Source organism: Fukomys damarensis, unplaced genomic scaffold, assembly GCF_012274545.1.
Source record: "Fukomys damarensis isolate Sample0158 unplaced genomic scaffold, DMR_v1.0_HiC HiC_scaffold_17, whole genome shotgun sequence".
NCBI classification, from domain to species: domain Eukaryota; kingdom Metazoa; phylum Chordata; class Mammalia; order Rodentia; family Bathyergidae; genus Fukomys; species Fukomys damarensis.
Window position 1 is genome coordinate 36,557,363 of NW_022900929.1, and position 17,849 is coordinate 36,575,211.

Here is a 17,849-nt window from a genome sequence, read left to right on the forward strand (position 1 = left end):
TGTGTGTGTGTGTGTGTGTGTGTGTGTGTGTAGACAATCTTGCTGAGTGGCTAAGGCTAAGTTGCCCAGGCTGGGCTCGAACTCACAGTTCTCTTCACTTGTGAAGTTTGGATGATGTCAAACAAAGGATTTATGGCTATAGAAAGGAGGCCCCTGTGGGAACACAGCAATTCTTTAGGTTTCAATTACACCAAATTCTCCAACTTGATTCATCAGCCAGCTGATTTTGAGTCCCTCTGAGGTTGAGGCATTTAAACTGTGAGTCACATAGGCTAATGGCATACTTGACTTCTGACCCCACGGTGACTTCCCTTGATCCTACTTGTCTCTATGTGGTAAAAACAGACATCATCAGAATGAGAATATGGAAGGGCTTCTCCCATGAAAATGATAGTCATTATTGGTGCTAGCTGATAAACCAGCAGGTTTAGGGAGTAGTGGGAGTTAGTTGCTCTAATATGACATGGGATATGCCTCGCTGGGGTGAGTGTGGGAGGGAGGGCCAGGCCCCCGTGAACATAACCACTGCTCAGTCTGGAACCCTTTTCTAGCCTTTTTATGCAAATTTGCACACCTCATCAGGCCAAGCATGTTTTGCTGAGAATGTAGGGTGTGAATACCAGACTCCACTTCAGAGCTAGAGCCCTAGCCCGGTATCAGGAAAGGAAATGGTAGATATGTGACAAAACCCACATTCTAATGACTTGTTCAGAACCAAGGGGATCTGATATGAGTGGACTTGCTGTCACTACTGCTGAAAATCATCAACTGCTGGTAACCCTCAGATGGTAATTGTATCACAAAGCGGGCAAATGAGAATGCCCTTTACACTAGCCCTTCTGCTAGATATCTAAGTAGGAGAGTTCGTCTGGTTCTTCTCTGCATACATCCACACCCTTCTGAACATGACAGCAAATAAAGCTGGGCCTTGTTTGAATTACAGGAATAAGGATTCTCATCTCCTGCTTCTAGCTCTTCCCATCCATGCCCATCTGTCAATGGGGAGTCCTGCTGCCAGCCCACCCATCTGGTCCTGTGGACAGAAATAGAAACATGGATTCCTGATGCCCCGGAGCGAGCCCTGACATCTTGGGCAACAGGAAAGGGACCATCACAGAATGCTCAGGGGCACAGAGGCAAACCTGTCAGGAAAGCCCTTCCCACCCAGCTGTTCCTGAAACATAGGTGGCTGGGAAGGGTGGTGACTGGCTCCTCAGAGTCCCTTTGGCACAGTAGGTTTCCAACACCCACCACAGCATTGACGACCTCACCCCAGAGCACCTCAGAGTGACTGCTTTTGATCTACTTCAGCCTCAGTGCTGTTCCTTCTTCAGATCCACCCAGCTTGTAACATAGGGACTGACTCACTGCTTACAGCCTTCCCTCAACCCTTATTCCTACTGTTTTATATGGTTTTTCTGGCAGTGACCTTTGCTTTCCTTTTGACTAGAGTTCAGCTTCTCTTCTGGCCAGACAGCCTCTGGTTAAAAATATGGTACATCTTCCCTGTCCCCCAGGACCCTTTGTCCCGGCTGTGAGCAGGAAATGATAGATATGTGACTAAGAGCAGGGCACATGCCAGACTCACTTTTGCATGTCAGAGAGGAAGATGGGAGACTAGAGTAGGTACACAGGGAGGCAAGGAGCTGGGCAAAAAGAATCAGCCTGTTCCTTCTATGAATTACTGCCATTGGTACAGACATTAAAATGAACACCACTAGAATTTATTTATTCTAAAAGATCCATGTGAAGTGATATGAGCCCCTTTAGCCTCTATGAGCCTGTTGGGAATGTTTTGACTTGGTCCTGCTGCTCTATAGTCCAACATCTGATATTCCTTTATTGTTCTATCCACAAGTGAATATTTACTGACAAGTAGTTTTGCTTTTTATATCTCAATTAACTGTCCAGTGAATATTCAGATTTAATGAGATTGAAGTTTGGAAATATTTTCATTGCTAATCTTTTGTGAACTGTAGAGTTTTATTAAGTGGCATGACCCTTCTGAGGATTGTATATTTCATGGCAGTAGTATTTAAAAATGTGGTAGATTTTTTTGAGTGGTCCTTACCCTACTACTTGTACCTTGCTTATTCTTTAGGGAACCATCTCTCTCCACAATCCTGGCAGAAGCATGGACTTGCTGGCTCTGTGATCTTCACTATATATGTTGGACCCACAGTGCACGTTTGAGCCTGATATAGCAGGTCCATAAATGATGTCACTGACTGGTGAGGTCACTTTGTTGAATATTTGAGCTCAAATATCCACAGTCAATCACTGGTGGGCTCTGGACTCTTCAGGTTCAGGCTACACAGGTAAGCTTAGGTTGTGAGAGTATAGAAACAATTCATAAGCAGAGAAGGCTGATTTGTAGAGAGGAAGATGTGCCTGCATCAGGCATGCCATGAGTTAAGGGATCACAGAGATCCATAAAGAGAGAGATAGAGAACATGTCTTTAGCTCTTAGTGGCTTCCAAGTTCCAGACTTCACAAAGCCTGTTGATTTTTTATTTCCTGTTTGTGAGTCCATGGAATGAACTCTTAGATCCTACAACAGCCCTCACCTCTATCACCTCGGTTTTTTTTTTTCTTTTTGAGATAAGGGTTTCTGTTCCTTATAGCTACAAAGGCTTGACTAAAATAAACTGCTACCTAGGTGTTTACAGAGAGCTGTAAACTTGTATCTTGGTAATTAAGCAAAGGGTGGAATGTCTTCTAGTTTCTTATTTTGAAGTAGAACTAGGTGTTACTGAAAACTGTTTACATCTGTGCAGTCACTGTTAATCATTTAGGACATTGTGGATTTCCACCCCTTTGTCCTTTGTGATAATGGTCTTGGTTTTATGGGGTGTGTTGTAAAACTCTGTTTGGGGAAAAAATACCTGGTATAAATTTAACATCAAAGACCAAGATTGCCTCTGCTGTTTATAGCAGTTACCTTTCTGATTGTTCATACTAGAGATGTGAGTTTGATTGCCTTGTCAACAAACCCATTGGCCAAATCACTGGAGATTTTTATGGCTGGAAAATGCTAGAGAGATGTCATAGCAGGGAGGCTGGGACAAGAAAGAGGTAACCAACAGTCTCTGTCCCTCTCTAGCAGTTACAAGATGTTCTCTCAGACTTAGCTCCTACACCAAATGGACATTTATCTGGGGGGAGAACTATAAGAAATGGGTACCCTGGGAATGGAGCTGCTGCTGTGTGTGTGTGTGTGTGTGTGTGTGTGTGTGTGTGTGTGTGTGTGTGTGTTTCTGTGTGTGTGTGTGTGTGTGTGTGTGTGTGTGTGTGTGTGTGTGTGTGTGTATGTTTTAATGAGCTGAAAGAGAGGACACTCTGTATGTTTGCCTAAAACACAAAGCTAGTCTGGATCAGAAAATATGAAATAATCTACAGGGTTTTGTGTGTATGTTTGGCTTTTTTTTTTGGTTTTGTTTTCAGTTTTTGTTTTTGTATTAGTACATGTGTACAGTACATAATGATTACATTCTCCGTGGGGAGTTGGTACATGCACAGGACACATTTCAGTTCTTTTTTCATGCCCCTCCCCTCCCTCCTCCCAGCCTCCAACTCTTGGTTCCCTTCCCATTTGCAAAAGATCTATCTCTCTATTTCCTATTATCTATCTTTTATTTTGCTCTTTATTTGTATATTGGGTTTCTCATATAGGATAAGCCATGTGATATTTAATTTTGTGTGTCTGATTTATTTCACTTAACATTTTGGACTCCAGGTGTATCGACTGCCCTAACGATGATTCAGATCTATTCTTTCCAGCAGAGTAGTACTCTACTGTGTATAAATAGCATGTTTTCTTTGTCCATTCATCTGTTGAAGGACAGATAGGCTGCTTCCCAGATGTAGCTATTATGAATTGTGCTGCCATAAACAGAACTATACAGGTGTCACTGTAGCATGATGTCTGGAAGGGGCACTGCTGGATCAAATAGAATTTCTAGCTTTAGTTTTTTGCAGAATCTCCATACTGATTTCCGTAGTGGTTGTACTGGTTTACACTCCCACCAACAATACCTTTTTCCCCCGAAGCCTCACCAGCATTTGTTATTATTTGATTTCTTGATGATGACCATTCTTTCTGAGTAAGATGGAATCTCATTGTTGTTTTAATTTGTGTTGCCAGCTGGGAAAAGAACACTTGGAGAATGGTGGAGAGAGAACTAGTTCACAGTTGACAGGCAGCATAGCCTAGTGGTAGACGTATAAGCCCTGGACCCAGACCTACTACTTAGTAGCTCTGTGACCTTGGACAGGCTGCTTATGTTCTTGCTCCCTCAGTTTCTTCATTTATAGAGTGGGAATAGTAATAGTACCTACTTTATAGTTTTGTTGTGAGGAGTAAAGGAAACATTATGTGTAATACACTAGAGTAACGCCTGGCTCAGAGGAGGTACCTAAGAAATGCTAGATATTATGACTTTGTAAGACATCAACCATGTGCCAACAAGACCAGCAAGCTGAAAGAGAACTTGCATCACAAATATATGATATTCTTCTCCTGAGGAAAAATTACAAGTCATGCATTCCTTTACTTATGCACTATATGTGTATTGGCTAAAACAGGAAAGAAGATTAATAAAAGGGTGACTAAAATGGAGATGGGAAAAGACAGAAAATAGATTGGGCTCTGATCTGGAAAGATTAAGATGGAGACACTGTGTTGAATTTTATGAAGGGAGGGAATAGTAAGAATAATAACTTGTTTATGAAATAATGGAAAACTAGAGCTGGTGTAAGAGGTGCATCCTTAAGCAGGTGGTCCTTGACTGCTCTTAGTCACTGAGCTTATTAGCTCAGGAGTGTGGAGAGCATTCTGGATAAAGGTTACGGGTTAGAGTCCTTTAACTATCCAGAGGGATAGGGATGTTTGTGATGGAGCTCTCCTTTAGTCCAACCCAGTACTTATAAATAACTTATATTGGTATAGTACTTTATAAAGCATTCCAGGCAGCCTGAACTTATGTGATTCTCATAATAATCATTTCCTGAGCTTCTACTTTGGGCAAAGCTCTGCTGGGAATCAAAAGAGAGAAAGATGGGTTGGTCCGGTTGAAGTTTCTGCTCTGTACTGCCACCCAGAATCACTAATCCAGTTATTTAAATTGGGGACCTAATATATTTGATTAACTTTTACTGATAATATTTTGATTCCACCATTGATGTTGTAAGGACACTGAATAGAAGCCCTCTTTTTTCTGATTGTTTTGTTCTTATAATTATACCCTGGGCTATACTCTTATGTTGATAGAAAATTATATTCTTTCATTTATTTTTATTTTTGATAGTGCTGGAGATTGAGCCCAGGGTCCTGCTCAAGTGCTTACTGTGCCAGTGAGATCTGCCTCCAGCCTCTTCTGCTTAGCTTTACAGTAGTTATTTATAGCGGCAATTTCAGAGCAAGAAGTTAGTTTATAAATTATCTTCAGCCCCTCCACAGGTGAAGATAGAAGTTGGGGGACATGCACAGGCAACAGAGCTTGGACAGAAGCCCAGGTTCTAGTCTTCTATGTTTTCTTTCCTATCAAGCTGTTTCCTCCGTGAGGATCAGAGTAATTGTAGTTCATTTGTTTCTGTATGCACAGAGGCAGAAATGTGTTACGTTTTGTCTTAGATGATCTAGGACCAGATTTACTACAAAGCCAGTGTCGTTGCAGGCAGGGACTGGCCCACCACTTGTTCAAGTGAATGGGAGGAGGAAATGGGAAGAGAAATATCAAACACTTCTGTAAGCATTCTTGGTCAATAACCTAAACACATAATGTAAGAGATGGACTTAACTCTCCAAGATTTCAGTAATGTGTTGTGAACTTGTGTCTGACTTTATAATTTTAATCTTATATTCTTACTGTCCTCATAGATTATACATTAGTGGTCCAAGATTATGTATGTTTCTGGCTTCATGAAGCCTGGTTCTGCTTCTGATGTCCAAAGATACAATCTGTTGGGCATTTCATTTAACTATTTCAAATTTTTATTTTAAATTTAATTTCATTAGGTTTGTAAATATATTTAAATTTCATTTCAAGTGAATTTATATTTTATTGTAATAAGATAAAGTTGTGCTAAAATGTTTTAAACAAAACAGTAGCTCCTTGACTCAGACTTTCCTATATCTTGATTTGTTCTCCTGTATCACTTTTAATTCCTTCAGATGTTTCCCCTAACATTTACCTCTATATTGTTTTTTAATAACTTTTTAATTGATTCATTTTAGATATTATATATTGGGCTCCTGAAATAATAATCAAGGATTTAACTTTGTTACTCCAAACACTCCTCTGTCTCTGAGTTAAATCACAATTTTTTTTTGTTACCTCAAGCTTTAGTATTTATATTATGCTGATTGTGTAAATACAGCAAAAGCAAGTTGTTTCCTTTGGCATCCTTTCTTTTGGAGCTTTTGGTTTGTCCTGGGGTTAGGAGTTATTTTATCTTTGTTTTGCTTATGTTTTTGTGTATATATCTGAATGCACTGGTTTTCTTTCCTTTTTATAGAAGTTTTGTTTTTCCCAGAGTTCATAATTGCTTTGTTTTTTTTCCTTTGCTTCATTTTCTGTGTTTCTAGGTGAATTCATCATCATCAGAACTACCAAATATCTATCCTATTAGTATTATTTATGGAAGTGGCCAGGCCTATCTACCAAGTCTTTCCTACTCTTTTGTTCCCTAGAAGCTTTTCTTCCATAATCCTTTTTTCTCCTACTCCCATATGAACTGACTTTTTTCCCTGTGTCTGAAATATCATGATAAGCCTTCTTTAGTGAGGATGTTTAATGAGAGTGACTTTCTCGTGGATTCTTTCTAAATCCTAGGGAATTTTCTGCTCATTATATAAGGCATGGTTGAAAATAGTGTTTAAATTAAAATTTTTTACAGTAAATGACACATTGCCATTAATCCCTCTCAAAATACTCCCTCTCACTCAGAACACATTTATCTCATTGTTCTTGCACTTTCTGAAGAGTTCTGGAGGTGCTCTTTTCTGAGTGTCTTTAGCTGTGCCGTTATAATTGACTCGTTGTCCTGAATTGATTCCAAATGTTTACCTTCCATGATCATTTTGACTTTGGCAGAGCCAGAAGTTGCATGTTGTCAGATCCAGTGAATGAGTAGGATGCGGACACATTATAATGTTGTATTTTTTTGGTTTTGTTTTTTACGAGCCTGCTTTTCCATTGGATGACACTTGACAGCAGCATTAATTGTATTTTTTAATATCGTCTCATAAAGACACTCATGAAAGAGCACTTCCAGAACTGCTTCAGAAAGTGGCAAGAGTGATGGGATGGGTGTGTTCAAAGCAAGGAAAAGTACTTTTTAGGGAGGATTAATGGCAGTGTGTCTTTTACTGTAATAAAAAGTTTAACATCTAACCATTCGCCCTGCATTTTGCATACCCACAGCGGTTTTATATTAACAAAATTTGAAAGTATATTTTAAGTTCCTGGCGTACTACCTGGCCTGCCTGCATTTTCTAGCTGACTATGGCAGGTCTCCCTGATAGAGTGAAGGAAGTACTCCTGATGATGGGTAAAGTCCCACATCTGGATACTCCCTGAAGTGGTTAGTGATCAAAAGTAGGAGTTGCTAATACGCAATTCAACTCCTACTTCTTAACATGTTTGAATGGGTTGAATTGTGTATTCCAGGTGATGAGTAAGAATAAATTTCCAACGTCTTTATTATTCTGAAGCTCACAGTGGTACTAGCCAGTGTGAGTTTTAATGTAGAGAAGTTAAATATAATTTTAAAATACATTATATATTTTCAAAGCATACAAAGCTTGCTTTATATGCTTTTTATTGTTTGTACATTAAAGTATTCCATAATAATGAGTTAACTGCTTCCAATGGCAATTTTTCCCCCTGGTGCTTTGCATATACAGAGTATTTAGTTATTTCTTACTGTGTACTTTCAAAACAAGGCAATAATATTTTTTACTTTGCTAAAACAGAAATTAAGACCATTGACATTAATCATTAAGATCTCTTATGGTAGACTTCTATTTCTCAGGCAATCCATTTCTCTTTAAAGAAGGATTAATGTCTCCCTGGGTAATTTACCATGTAAATGCAGGAAGATGATGATTCGTTAGAGGAGGAGACATATTTTTTCCAATATGTTTACATATATTTCAGTACTATTCATTTTTGTTGAAGCTCAAGTGACCTGTTGTTTAGTTGAATTCTGTATTGTTCCAATTTTAGTGTATGTGTTGCTGAAGCAAGCACTGTTTAGTTGAATTCTTATAAAACATGGTCCTTTGTTTTCAGTTGATTAATTTTTAAATATTTCCTAAGAATGTTATCAAAGAAAAGTGTGTTTTGAAGTCCTTAAGGTGGTGGCTGAAACAGCCAGTTCTGACAGTCCTTATAAGCAGAGATTGAATACTGTGTGTCTGATCCAGTCCTTAATTCACAATGCACTACTCTTGGAATACCCCTGCCCCTGCCTAGACCTGTAGCTTTGAAGCCATTGCACATGTCAGGATGTGCCGTTCCTTTGCCCTTCCTGCTCTGTCTTCAGCAGTGTTGTGTGCTGCAAGCTGTGGATAGATGTAGGTGTGGCAAAGCTGGAGGGGGCAGGTGTGGTTCTCCCTCATTGTCTGAGACCCCCTCTACCCCCAGAGTTTTGTACTTGGGTGGTGGCGGGTCATTTTGAGGAAAGAGTGGAGACAGAGAAATGTGTACTAGAGATTATGGCAGGATTCCTGGCTGTTTATCAGAGAGGAGATTGCCTTTACTTTTCCTGCTTGATGAACCAGAACTTTTACAATTGAAGGCTATTTTTCTGATCTGTGCATTTAAACTCAGATGTAGAAAGGGTGTTAGTATTAATTTGGTATAGTAATTTATTTTCATCAGTGTTATAGAATTCCTTCTCCCACCATAGTTGTACATGAATGATTTGAAGCTTATTCTTTAGGGCTGCCATACATTTTTCCTGCACTTGGATACTTTAAAGTGAATTATTTTCCTACTTAGATGTATGATATAGAGGGAATTCTTGGCACTGGCATTTATTTTGTACTACAGGAAACTTAACCAAAATTGAACACATTTACTTAATCAATTGTCTATAAAAACTTGGTTTGTTTCCTCAGCTAGATTCCACATCACTTCTCTCTGATGAACAGTTAAAGTATCTTCTGGATAAGTGCACATTCAGACAGAATTCCATCACTGCATGGATTTCCGAAAGAGAAAATGAAGATACTGAGGATAAGACACCCGAGTCCCCCCAGCTTTCCAGATCTATCCTTTCGGAGTTACTAAATGGATCAGATGCAGAAGTCCAGAAAGCAGGGGTGGAAGATGTCAATATGCAAGAGAATGCAGAATGTGAAGCTCCCATGGGTTATTATCTCACTAAAGCCCTGGCTGGGCGTTATATGTCAGAAGCTCTTGCCATCGAAGCAGAGAAAATGAAGTGCCTCCAGTTTTCCAAGGATGAGGTTATTAGTAACACGGAATACTATTTTATGTCAAAGACTGTTGGCATTGGGAGACTGCAAAGGCCTTCTTTTCTGGATGATCCACTGTACAGTGTCAGTAGGAGCCTTTCATTAGAAGACCAGCACCTGCAACTCAACCTTTCTGAGGAACCAACAGCAGGTGAGGCTTTGGGAACATATGTTTTGGGGAGTAATTCATAGAGGTAACTCAATAATAATATTATGATTTGGGGTAGAGCAGGACAGAAAGATATATTTGCAAGTCACAGATGATATTAATAAGCATGTGAACATAAGAATATATTTATCAGTGTTCTTATGAGAGCAAGGTTGAGATTAGTAGCCTTATGAAATACATTATTTTGAAGATAATTAATCTTGTCATCCAGAAAATGATGTTGATTTCAGAGAAAGTAGTTTGAATGGGAACAAATAATTGAAATAGATTTGCTTCATTCTTTGAATTCTCAAAACTTATACCTCTAATGCAGATTACTCTATAATATATTGCCTTTTAGATCTACATATATTTATTCACCTATTCCTTTTTAAGTCTACAATCTATTAACTCTGAATTAACTCTTCAGTGTCCTATCTTTTGGACTTTCCTCTTGATTTCTGTTTCCTCATTCATGCAGGCTCAAAATCCAAGTCTTCAGTGAACTATGCCTTGCCCTTGCTTTCCACTTCTAATCTTTGAGCATTGTTTGGCATACTCCCACAGTGTTGCTTGTGCCCATTCCTTTTTTTCTCTCCCTGCTACATCTGGACAAAGTGATTGTCCTCCCTGCCTCTGGTCTTTCCTCTCCCTCTGCCACTAAGCTGATTTCCTCAAGGAAATAACCATACTTTCCATCTTTAAAATGTCTGTGACTGTCCATTGGCTACTGAATGAAACCTAAATTCTTTCTACTTGCTCTTGAAAGCCTTTAGAGCCTGTTCTGAAGTTCTCTTATCCTTCTCCAGTTAGTCACTAAATGTTGCTCAGGTAATTATTAATTTTGTCCTTGGATTCCTAGGGCTTTCCTATGCTTTTGATACTCAGGCACTTTTCTTCCCAGGAATGTTCAGGTATTCCTTTAATGTTATTAAATTCTAACCCTGCTCTCACTGAAGGTGATCTTTTGGGCCCCCCTCTGCTGATGGTATTATTTCTCCTCTCAAAGTTCAAGCACACGGGTTCCCTGTTGTATCATTTTACACATCCTACCTTGATATTTTCACATACACACTCACATTCTCTTCTTTCGGAAACCAGAAGAACAGACTACTGTGAATATGATGCCGTGAACACGGGAGTGTAGGTATTTTTCAACTTAACTGAGTTCAATTTATTTGGAAATATGACCAGAAGTGGGGTTAATGGATCATACAGTGGTCCTGTTTTTAGTTTTTTGAGAAACCTCCAACAGTTTTTCCATATGATGTACAGCTTACATTCTTGCCAACGGTATGCAGGGGTTCTCTTTACATCCTCCCCGACACTTAGCTTTCATCTTTTTTTTTCCTCTTTAATTTTATTGGTACATTTTAGGTATACAATACAGTTATATTAATCATTGGGATCTTGTACCTTTACATGATGTATCATGGTTCTTATTCTTTACCCATTCCCCTGCTCTCCCTTCGCCCTCTCCACCCTTCCTTATTTGCAGTCTTTGGTTCCATGTTTTTACTTTTCTCATCTTTTTTTCTTTTCCCTTCTTTCCTTTCCCCTGCTCCTCCTACTTCCCCTATTCCTTTAGACCTTTTCTTCCTATTTCACACTAGCAATTATAAATTTTGAACCTTATTTACACACCACAGTAATATATGCACACCCATGTTTAAAGCGGCACAGTTTGTAATAGCTAAATCCTGGAAATAGACCAATGGCCCATCAGCTGGAGACTAGATAAAAAAGAAGTGTTTTTTAAAATATATGTAAAATGGAGTACTCAGCCATAAAGAATGAGAAACTAGAGACATTTATAGCTAAATGGATATACATTGAGGCCATACTTTTAAGTGAAATAAATAGGACACACAGGTGTAAATACCAAATAGTTTCTCTGCTGTGAAAAACCTTTCATCTTTTTAATAACAGCCATTGTAACCAGTATGAAATGATAGCTCGTTGTAGTTTTAAATAGCATTTTTCTAATGATTAATGATGCTGAGCATTTTTTTCATGAGCCTCTTGCCCATTTGTATGTCTTCTTTTGAGAAATATTTGCCCATTTAAAAATATAAAGTTATGTTTTTTCTATTAGTTTGGGTTCTTTCTGCATTTTGAACATTAACCTCTTATCAGATGTGGGATGTTCAAATGTTTTCTCCCATTCCGTGGGTTGCTTCTTTGTTGTGTTCATTACTTCATTGGTTGTGCACAGCTTTTTAGTTTTGATATAAACCCATTTGTCTATTTCTTTTTTTGTTGCCTGTGCTTTTGAGGTCATATCCCAAATATCATTGTCCAGACCAATTTCATGGAGTATTTCTCTTTTATTTTGGTAGTTTTATCATTTCAAATATTATATTTAAATTTTTAATGTATTTTGAGTTGACTTTTGAACATAGTCTGAGAGAATCAAATGTCATTGTTATTAATATATATATCTCATTTTCCTAGTGCTGTTTATTTTTTAAATTCATTAAGTTTATTTGTACATTTTAGGAATACAATATGATTTGTATGATATATCTTGCCTCTTATTTTTTTTTGCCCATTTTCCAGCCCTCCCTTCCACCCCTCCGTTCCTCCCTATTTATTAAAACTTTGTTTCCATTTTTTCCTTTTCTTATATTTATTCCTTTCCCTTCCCATACCCCTTTCCCTTTGGGCCTTCTCTTCCTATTTCACATTATCTATTGTATATTTTGATCCTTATTTACACTTTCACTTTCTCACACCAGAGAAACTATTCGGTATTTATACATGTGTGTCCTATTTATTTAATTTAAGAATATGGCCTCAGTGTGCATCCATTTAGGTATAGATGTTTCCAGTTTCTCATTCTTATGGCTGAGTAGTACTCCATTTCTTAAAAAACAAACAAACAAACAAACAAACAAAAAAGCACGTCTTCTTTATCCAGTCACCAGTTGATGGGCAACTGGGCTGTTTCCAAGTTGTAGCTATTACAAACTGTGCTGCTATAAACATAAGTGCACATATATCGCTATGATATGATTATTTTGATTCATTTGGGAAGATACCCAGCAGGGGAATAGCTGGGTCAACTGGGACCTCTAATCCTAGTGTTTTGAGGTATACCCATACTGATCACCACAGTGGTTTCATCGGTCTACACTTGAACCAACAGTGGAGAAGGGTTCCCTTTTCCCCACAACCCTGCCAACATTTGTTATTGGTTGATTTCTTTTCTTTAATATGGAACACTTCATGAATTTGCATGTCATCCTTGCTCAGGGGCCATGCTAATCTTCTCTGTAACATTCCAAATTTAGTATATGTGCTGCCGAAGTGAGCACTGGTTGATTTCTTGATAGCAGCCATTCTTTCTGGAGTGAAGTGGAATCTCATGGTTGTTTTCATTTGCATCTCTCAAATGACCAGTGACGTTGAACTTTTTCTATGTTTATTTGCTATTTCTACTTCTTTGTCTGAGAAATGTCTGTTCATTTCAGATGCCCAGTTTTGAATTGGGTCTTTCAATTTGGGAAGTCTCATTTTTTTTTAAGTTCTTTGTATATTCTAGATAGTAGAGCATTGTCTGGGAAATAGCTGGTAATTTTTTTTCCCACATTGTGGATTGCCCTTTCACTCTGTTGGTGGTTTCTCTTGCTGTGCAGAAGTTTTTTAATAAGATGTAATCCAAGTTGTTGATTGTTTGTGCTAGTTCATGTGTGACTGAAGTTTTGTTCATGAAATCTTTTCCTATGCCACTGTCTTTAAGAGGTCTACCTAAACTTCTCTTCCAGCTGGTTTACTGTTTCTGTTTAGTGTTTAAAGCTTTGATCCATTATTATTTTAGTTTAGTGCTTGGCGAGATATATAGGTCTAGTTTTAATCTTTGGCAAGTTGAAACCCAATTTTTCCAGCACCATTTATTAAAGAGGCTATCTTTCCTCCAGTGAGGGTGTTTGGCTCCTTTGTCAAAGATGAGGTGGCTGAGTATAGCTGGAGGTGTTTCTTCATCTTCCAATCTGTTTCACTGATCCTCAGGTCTGTTTCTTTGCTGGCATTTACCAGAGTAGCTTTGTGGTATAGTTTCAAGTTGGGGATTGTAAGACCCCCCTATCTTGTCTTTGTTGCCTAGAATTGCTTTTGCTATTCTAGGTCTCTTCTTGTTCAAAATGAATTTTTGAATTGTTTTCTCAAGGTCTGTGAAGTATACTGTTGGAATTTCAGTCAGGATTGTATTAAATCTATCTAGCAGTTTTGGAAGTATGGCCATTTTCACTATATCGCTTCTTTCTACCCAGGAGCAAGGGATGTCTTTCCATTTTCTGATATCCTCTTTGGTCTCTTTTTTCAGAGTGCTGTAGTTTTCAGAGTAGAGGTCTTTTATTTCTTTTGTTAGATTGATTCCTAGGTATTTCTTTTTTTGGGGAGATGCTATTGTAATAAGAGTTGTTTCCACTGCTCCTCTCTCAATGAGTCTGTTGTTTGTGTATAGGGAGACTATTGATTTTTGAATGTTGACTTTGTATCCAGCTACTCTACTAAATTTGCTTATAAAGTCCAGAAGACTTCTGGTGGATTTCTTGGGATCTTCTATGTAGAGTATCATGTCATCTGCAAATAATGACAGTTTAACTTCTATACTTCCTATCTTTATTCCTTTTTTTTTCTTTCTCTTGTCCAGTTGCTGTGGCTAATGTTTCTAGAACTAGACTGAACAGGAGTGGTGATAGTAAACATCCTTGATTTTAGTGTGAAATATTTCAGTTTTTGACCATTTAATGTGGTATTAGCTGTTAGGTTTTCATAGATGGCTTTTACCAGTTTAAGACAGACTATTCCAATTTTTTGTAGGTTTTTTTTTTAATCATAAATGGGTGTTGGATTTTGTGGAATGCCTTTTGTGCATCTATTAAGATGATCATATGGTTTTTGTGCTTGTCTCTGTTAATATATTGTATTGCATTTATTGATTTGTGTATGCTGAACCATCCCTGCATCCCTGTGATGAATCCCACTTGGTCAGTGTGTATGATCTTCTTGATGATCTGCATTCTGTTCGCTAGTGTCTTACTGAGGATTTTTGTGTCTATATTCAATAGGGAGATTAGCCTATAGTTCTCTTTTCAGTTGGGTCTCTGCTTTTGGAATCAATATGATGCTTGATTCCAGGAATGAATTTAAGAGTACTACTTCCCTTTCAATTTCCCTTTTTTAATTTTGAAGAATTTAAACATTAGTAGCAATAGTTCTCTAAATGTGTTGTAGAATTCAGCTTGAAGCTATCAGAACCAGGGCTTTTCTTCCTTGTTAAGTTTTTAATTACATTTTCAATTTTGATGATTGAAATTGGGTTGTTTAGAATTTTTAGGTCTTATTCGTTCAACTTTGGTAATTCATATGTCCATTTCTTCTGTGTTTTTTATCTTATGGCCATATAGTTTCTAAAAGTAGGTATTGATGATCCTCTGGATTTCTGTCTGTTGTAATTTTACCCTTTTATTCCAAATTGCATGGATTTGGGGCCTTTTCTTTCCCTTTTTAATAAGGTTGGCTAAGGGTTTGTCAGTTTTGTTTATTCTTTCAAAGAACCAACTCTTTGCTTCATTGATTTTTTGTATCATTCTGTTAGTGTCCATTGCATTGATTTCTGCTCTGATTTTATAATTTCCTCCCTTGTATGAGCTTTGGGTTTGTCCTATTCTTTTTCTAGAAGCTTGAGGTTCAGCATTAGGTTGTTTATATGAGCTCACTCTGTTTTCCTAATATGAGTAGTCACTACTATGAATTTCCCTTGTAAAATGGCTTTCATTTTGTCCCATAAATTCCAATATGTTGTATTGGCATTGTCATTTAATTGTAGAAACTTTCTAATTTCTTTTTTAATTTCCTCTGTGACCCATTGGTTATTCAGGAGTGTAGTGTTCGATTTCCGTGTGTTTATGAAATATTTGTGGGTTTTTTTGCTATTGATCTCCAATTCATTGTACTATGATCTATAATATATAGGGGATAACTTCAATTCCATTGTAGTTACTTAAACATGTTCTATTAGCAAGTATGTGGTCTCTTTTGAAGAATGACTTGTGTGCAGCTAAAAAGGATGTTTATTTTGATTTTTTGTGATGGAATACTCTGTAAACATCTATTAAGTCCATTGCTTGAGTTCTAGTATTTCATTATTTATTTTTTGTCTAGTTGATCTGTCTATTTGTGACAGTGGGGTATTGAGGTTCCCCACTATTATTGTATTAGAGCTTATTTGATTTTTTTCATGTATGTTAGTATTTTTTTATACAGTTGGGGGCATTAGTATTTGGTACATATATATTTATGATTGTCATCTCTTTCTCTTGGATTGTCCCCTTTTCAAGGATGTAGTGTCCTTCTTTATCTCTCTTAATCAGTGTTGGTTTGAAATCCATTTTATTTGCAAATAGGATAGCTACTCCTGCTTTTTTTTTTTTTTTTGTTCCTGTTACATGGAGTATTGTTTTCCATCCTTTAGCTTTCAGTCTGTGAATTTCCTTTTGAATTAAGTGTGTTTCTTGTATGTGGCATATCGTTGGATCTCACTTCATGACCTATTCTGCCAGTCCATTTCTTTTGATTGGAGAATTGAAACCATTAATACTGATGGTTATAACTGATATATTGACTTACGCTTTTCATGATCTTTTCCTGTTGTTGGGTTTTCCCCCTTTGCATTTAATTTCTTTTCTTGCCTGATGGGTTCATTCTATTGGGATTCTTCCAGTTGTGAACCTCATTATCTTTTCCTAGGATGTTGTTTAAAATATTTTGGAGTATTCATAAAGTTCTTTGTTGTGAAAGTATCTTGTTTCTCTGCTGTTTTTGAGTCAGTTTTACAGGGTAGATCAACCTGGGTTGGAGGTTGTTTTCTTTTAGGTCTTGAAATACTTCACTCCAGGATCTTTTTGATTTGAGGGTTTGTGTTGAGAAGTCTGTGATTCTGGTAGGCTTTTCTTTGTTTGTGATTTGTTTCTTTTCTCTAATTTCCTTTTTTCTTTCTATTGGTTTTTCAGAATCTTGACTATTATATGCCTATGTGTAGATTTTGTTTTGGATCATGGCTAGTTGGAGTCCTATATGCCTGACCAATCTGTATGTGCAATTCTTTTCCCCTGCTTGAGAAGTTTTCTGCCATTACTTCTGTGAACAGTTGTTTTTTAAATGTCATTTTCACTATCTCCTGTTTCTTCATTGATGCCGAACAGTCCTATGTTATTCTTCTTTGCATCATTTAGCAGCTGCTGATTGATTTCTCATAGTCCCTTTTGTAGATTTTTTAAGAAATATTTCTTTTCCTGGTCACTAATCTCAATCCTGTCTTCTATATCTGATATTCTGTCCTCATATTGGCACATTCTGCTGCATAAAATTTCAGTGGAGTTTTTAATCTCTTGGATATCTGTTTGAATTTGTTTTATGGATTCCATTTGTTTCCTATCCTGGGATTCCATCACATTCTTGATTGAGCTCCTCTCTTTTTTTTTTTTTATATCTGTGTCTGCTCTAGTGTTATTAATCATGTCTTTCACTATGAATACCTTCTCATTTGTTATCTGAGAAATTATTTCTGATTTTATTTTTTCCAGATCTTTCATTGCTCATTCAGGCAGTCCAGGTAGTTGAGTTTCAGATTGTTCCATCTTGTTACCCCTTGGGGTTGCCTTTGGTAATCTGGAAGTATGGTTTTGATTGTTTAGGTGTCTTTTTATTTCAACCAGTGCAATCTGCAGCACCTTTATTGAGGTGACTCTGCTCTCCCAGTAGACTTCAGTTCTTAAGAAGTCTCATAGAGGCCTTCTCTCTACTGCTCACCACTGCTCCAATTCCTGGGCTCAGAATGATGGTCTTCTGGATCCCTGAGCTTTGCTGTTGTCCCAGTGGGCTTCTGGTTGGGCCAATGCATGTGGGTGCGCCTTTGGCTGGGGTCTGCAGGCACTTACTGATGACTGAGCAGTGCCATGTATTGAAGAGACTGATCTTTTCCTGTTGTGTGTTCTTGGAACTTTTATCAGAAATAAGTTTATCAGAGATACATGGGTTTGTTTCTAGGTTTTTTTGTTCCATTAATTGATGTGATTGTTTTTATGCTAATGCCATGTTCTTTTGATTACCAGTGTTTTATAAAATATTTTGAAATTAGGGAATGTGGTGTTTCTAGATTTGTTCTTTGTGCTTACGAGTATTTTGGCTTTTCAGTCTTTTTTTTTAGAGTCT

General features: G+C 37.6%; 1 protein-coding gene and 1 non-coding gene across 4 annotated transcripts in view; one reads left to right on the forward strand and one right to left on the reverse strand.

Annotated features, from left to right (window-relative positions):
• The window catches only part of Fsip1 (fibrous sheath interacting protein 1), a 191,906-nt gene that overhangs the window by 161,530 nt on the left and 12,527 nt on the right, over positions 1-17,849 (forward strand). For all 3 annotated transcript variants that reach the window (XM_033765022.1, XM_010624649.3, XM_033765021.1), the window contains exon 11: positions 9,125-9,635. In XM_033765022.1, the coding sequence (XP_033620913.1) occupies positions 9,125-9,635 (511 nt within the window). The remainder of the gene's footprint in view (positions 1-9,124; positions 9,636-17,849) is intronic.
• Positions 12,843-12,949, reverse strand: LOC117286599. The gene has a single exon (XR_004517767.1). It is a non-coding gene; the product is annotated as a U6 spliceosomal RNA (small nuclear RNA).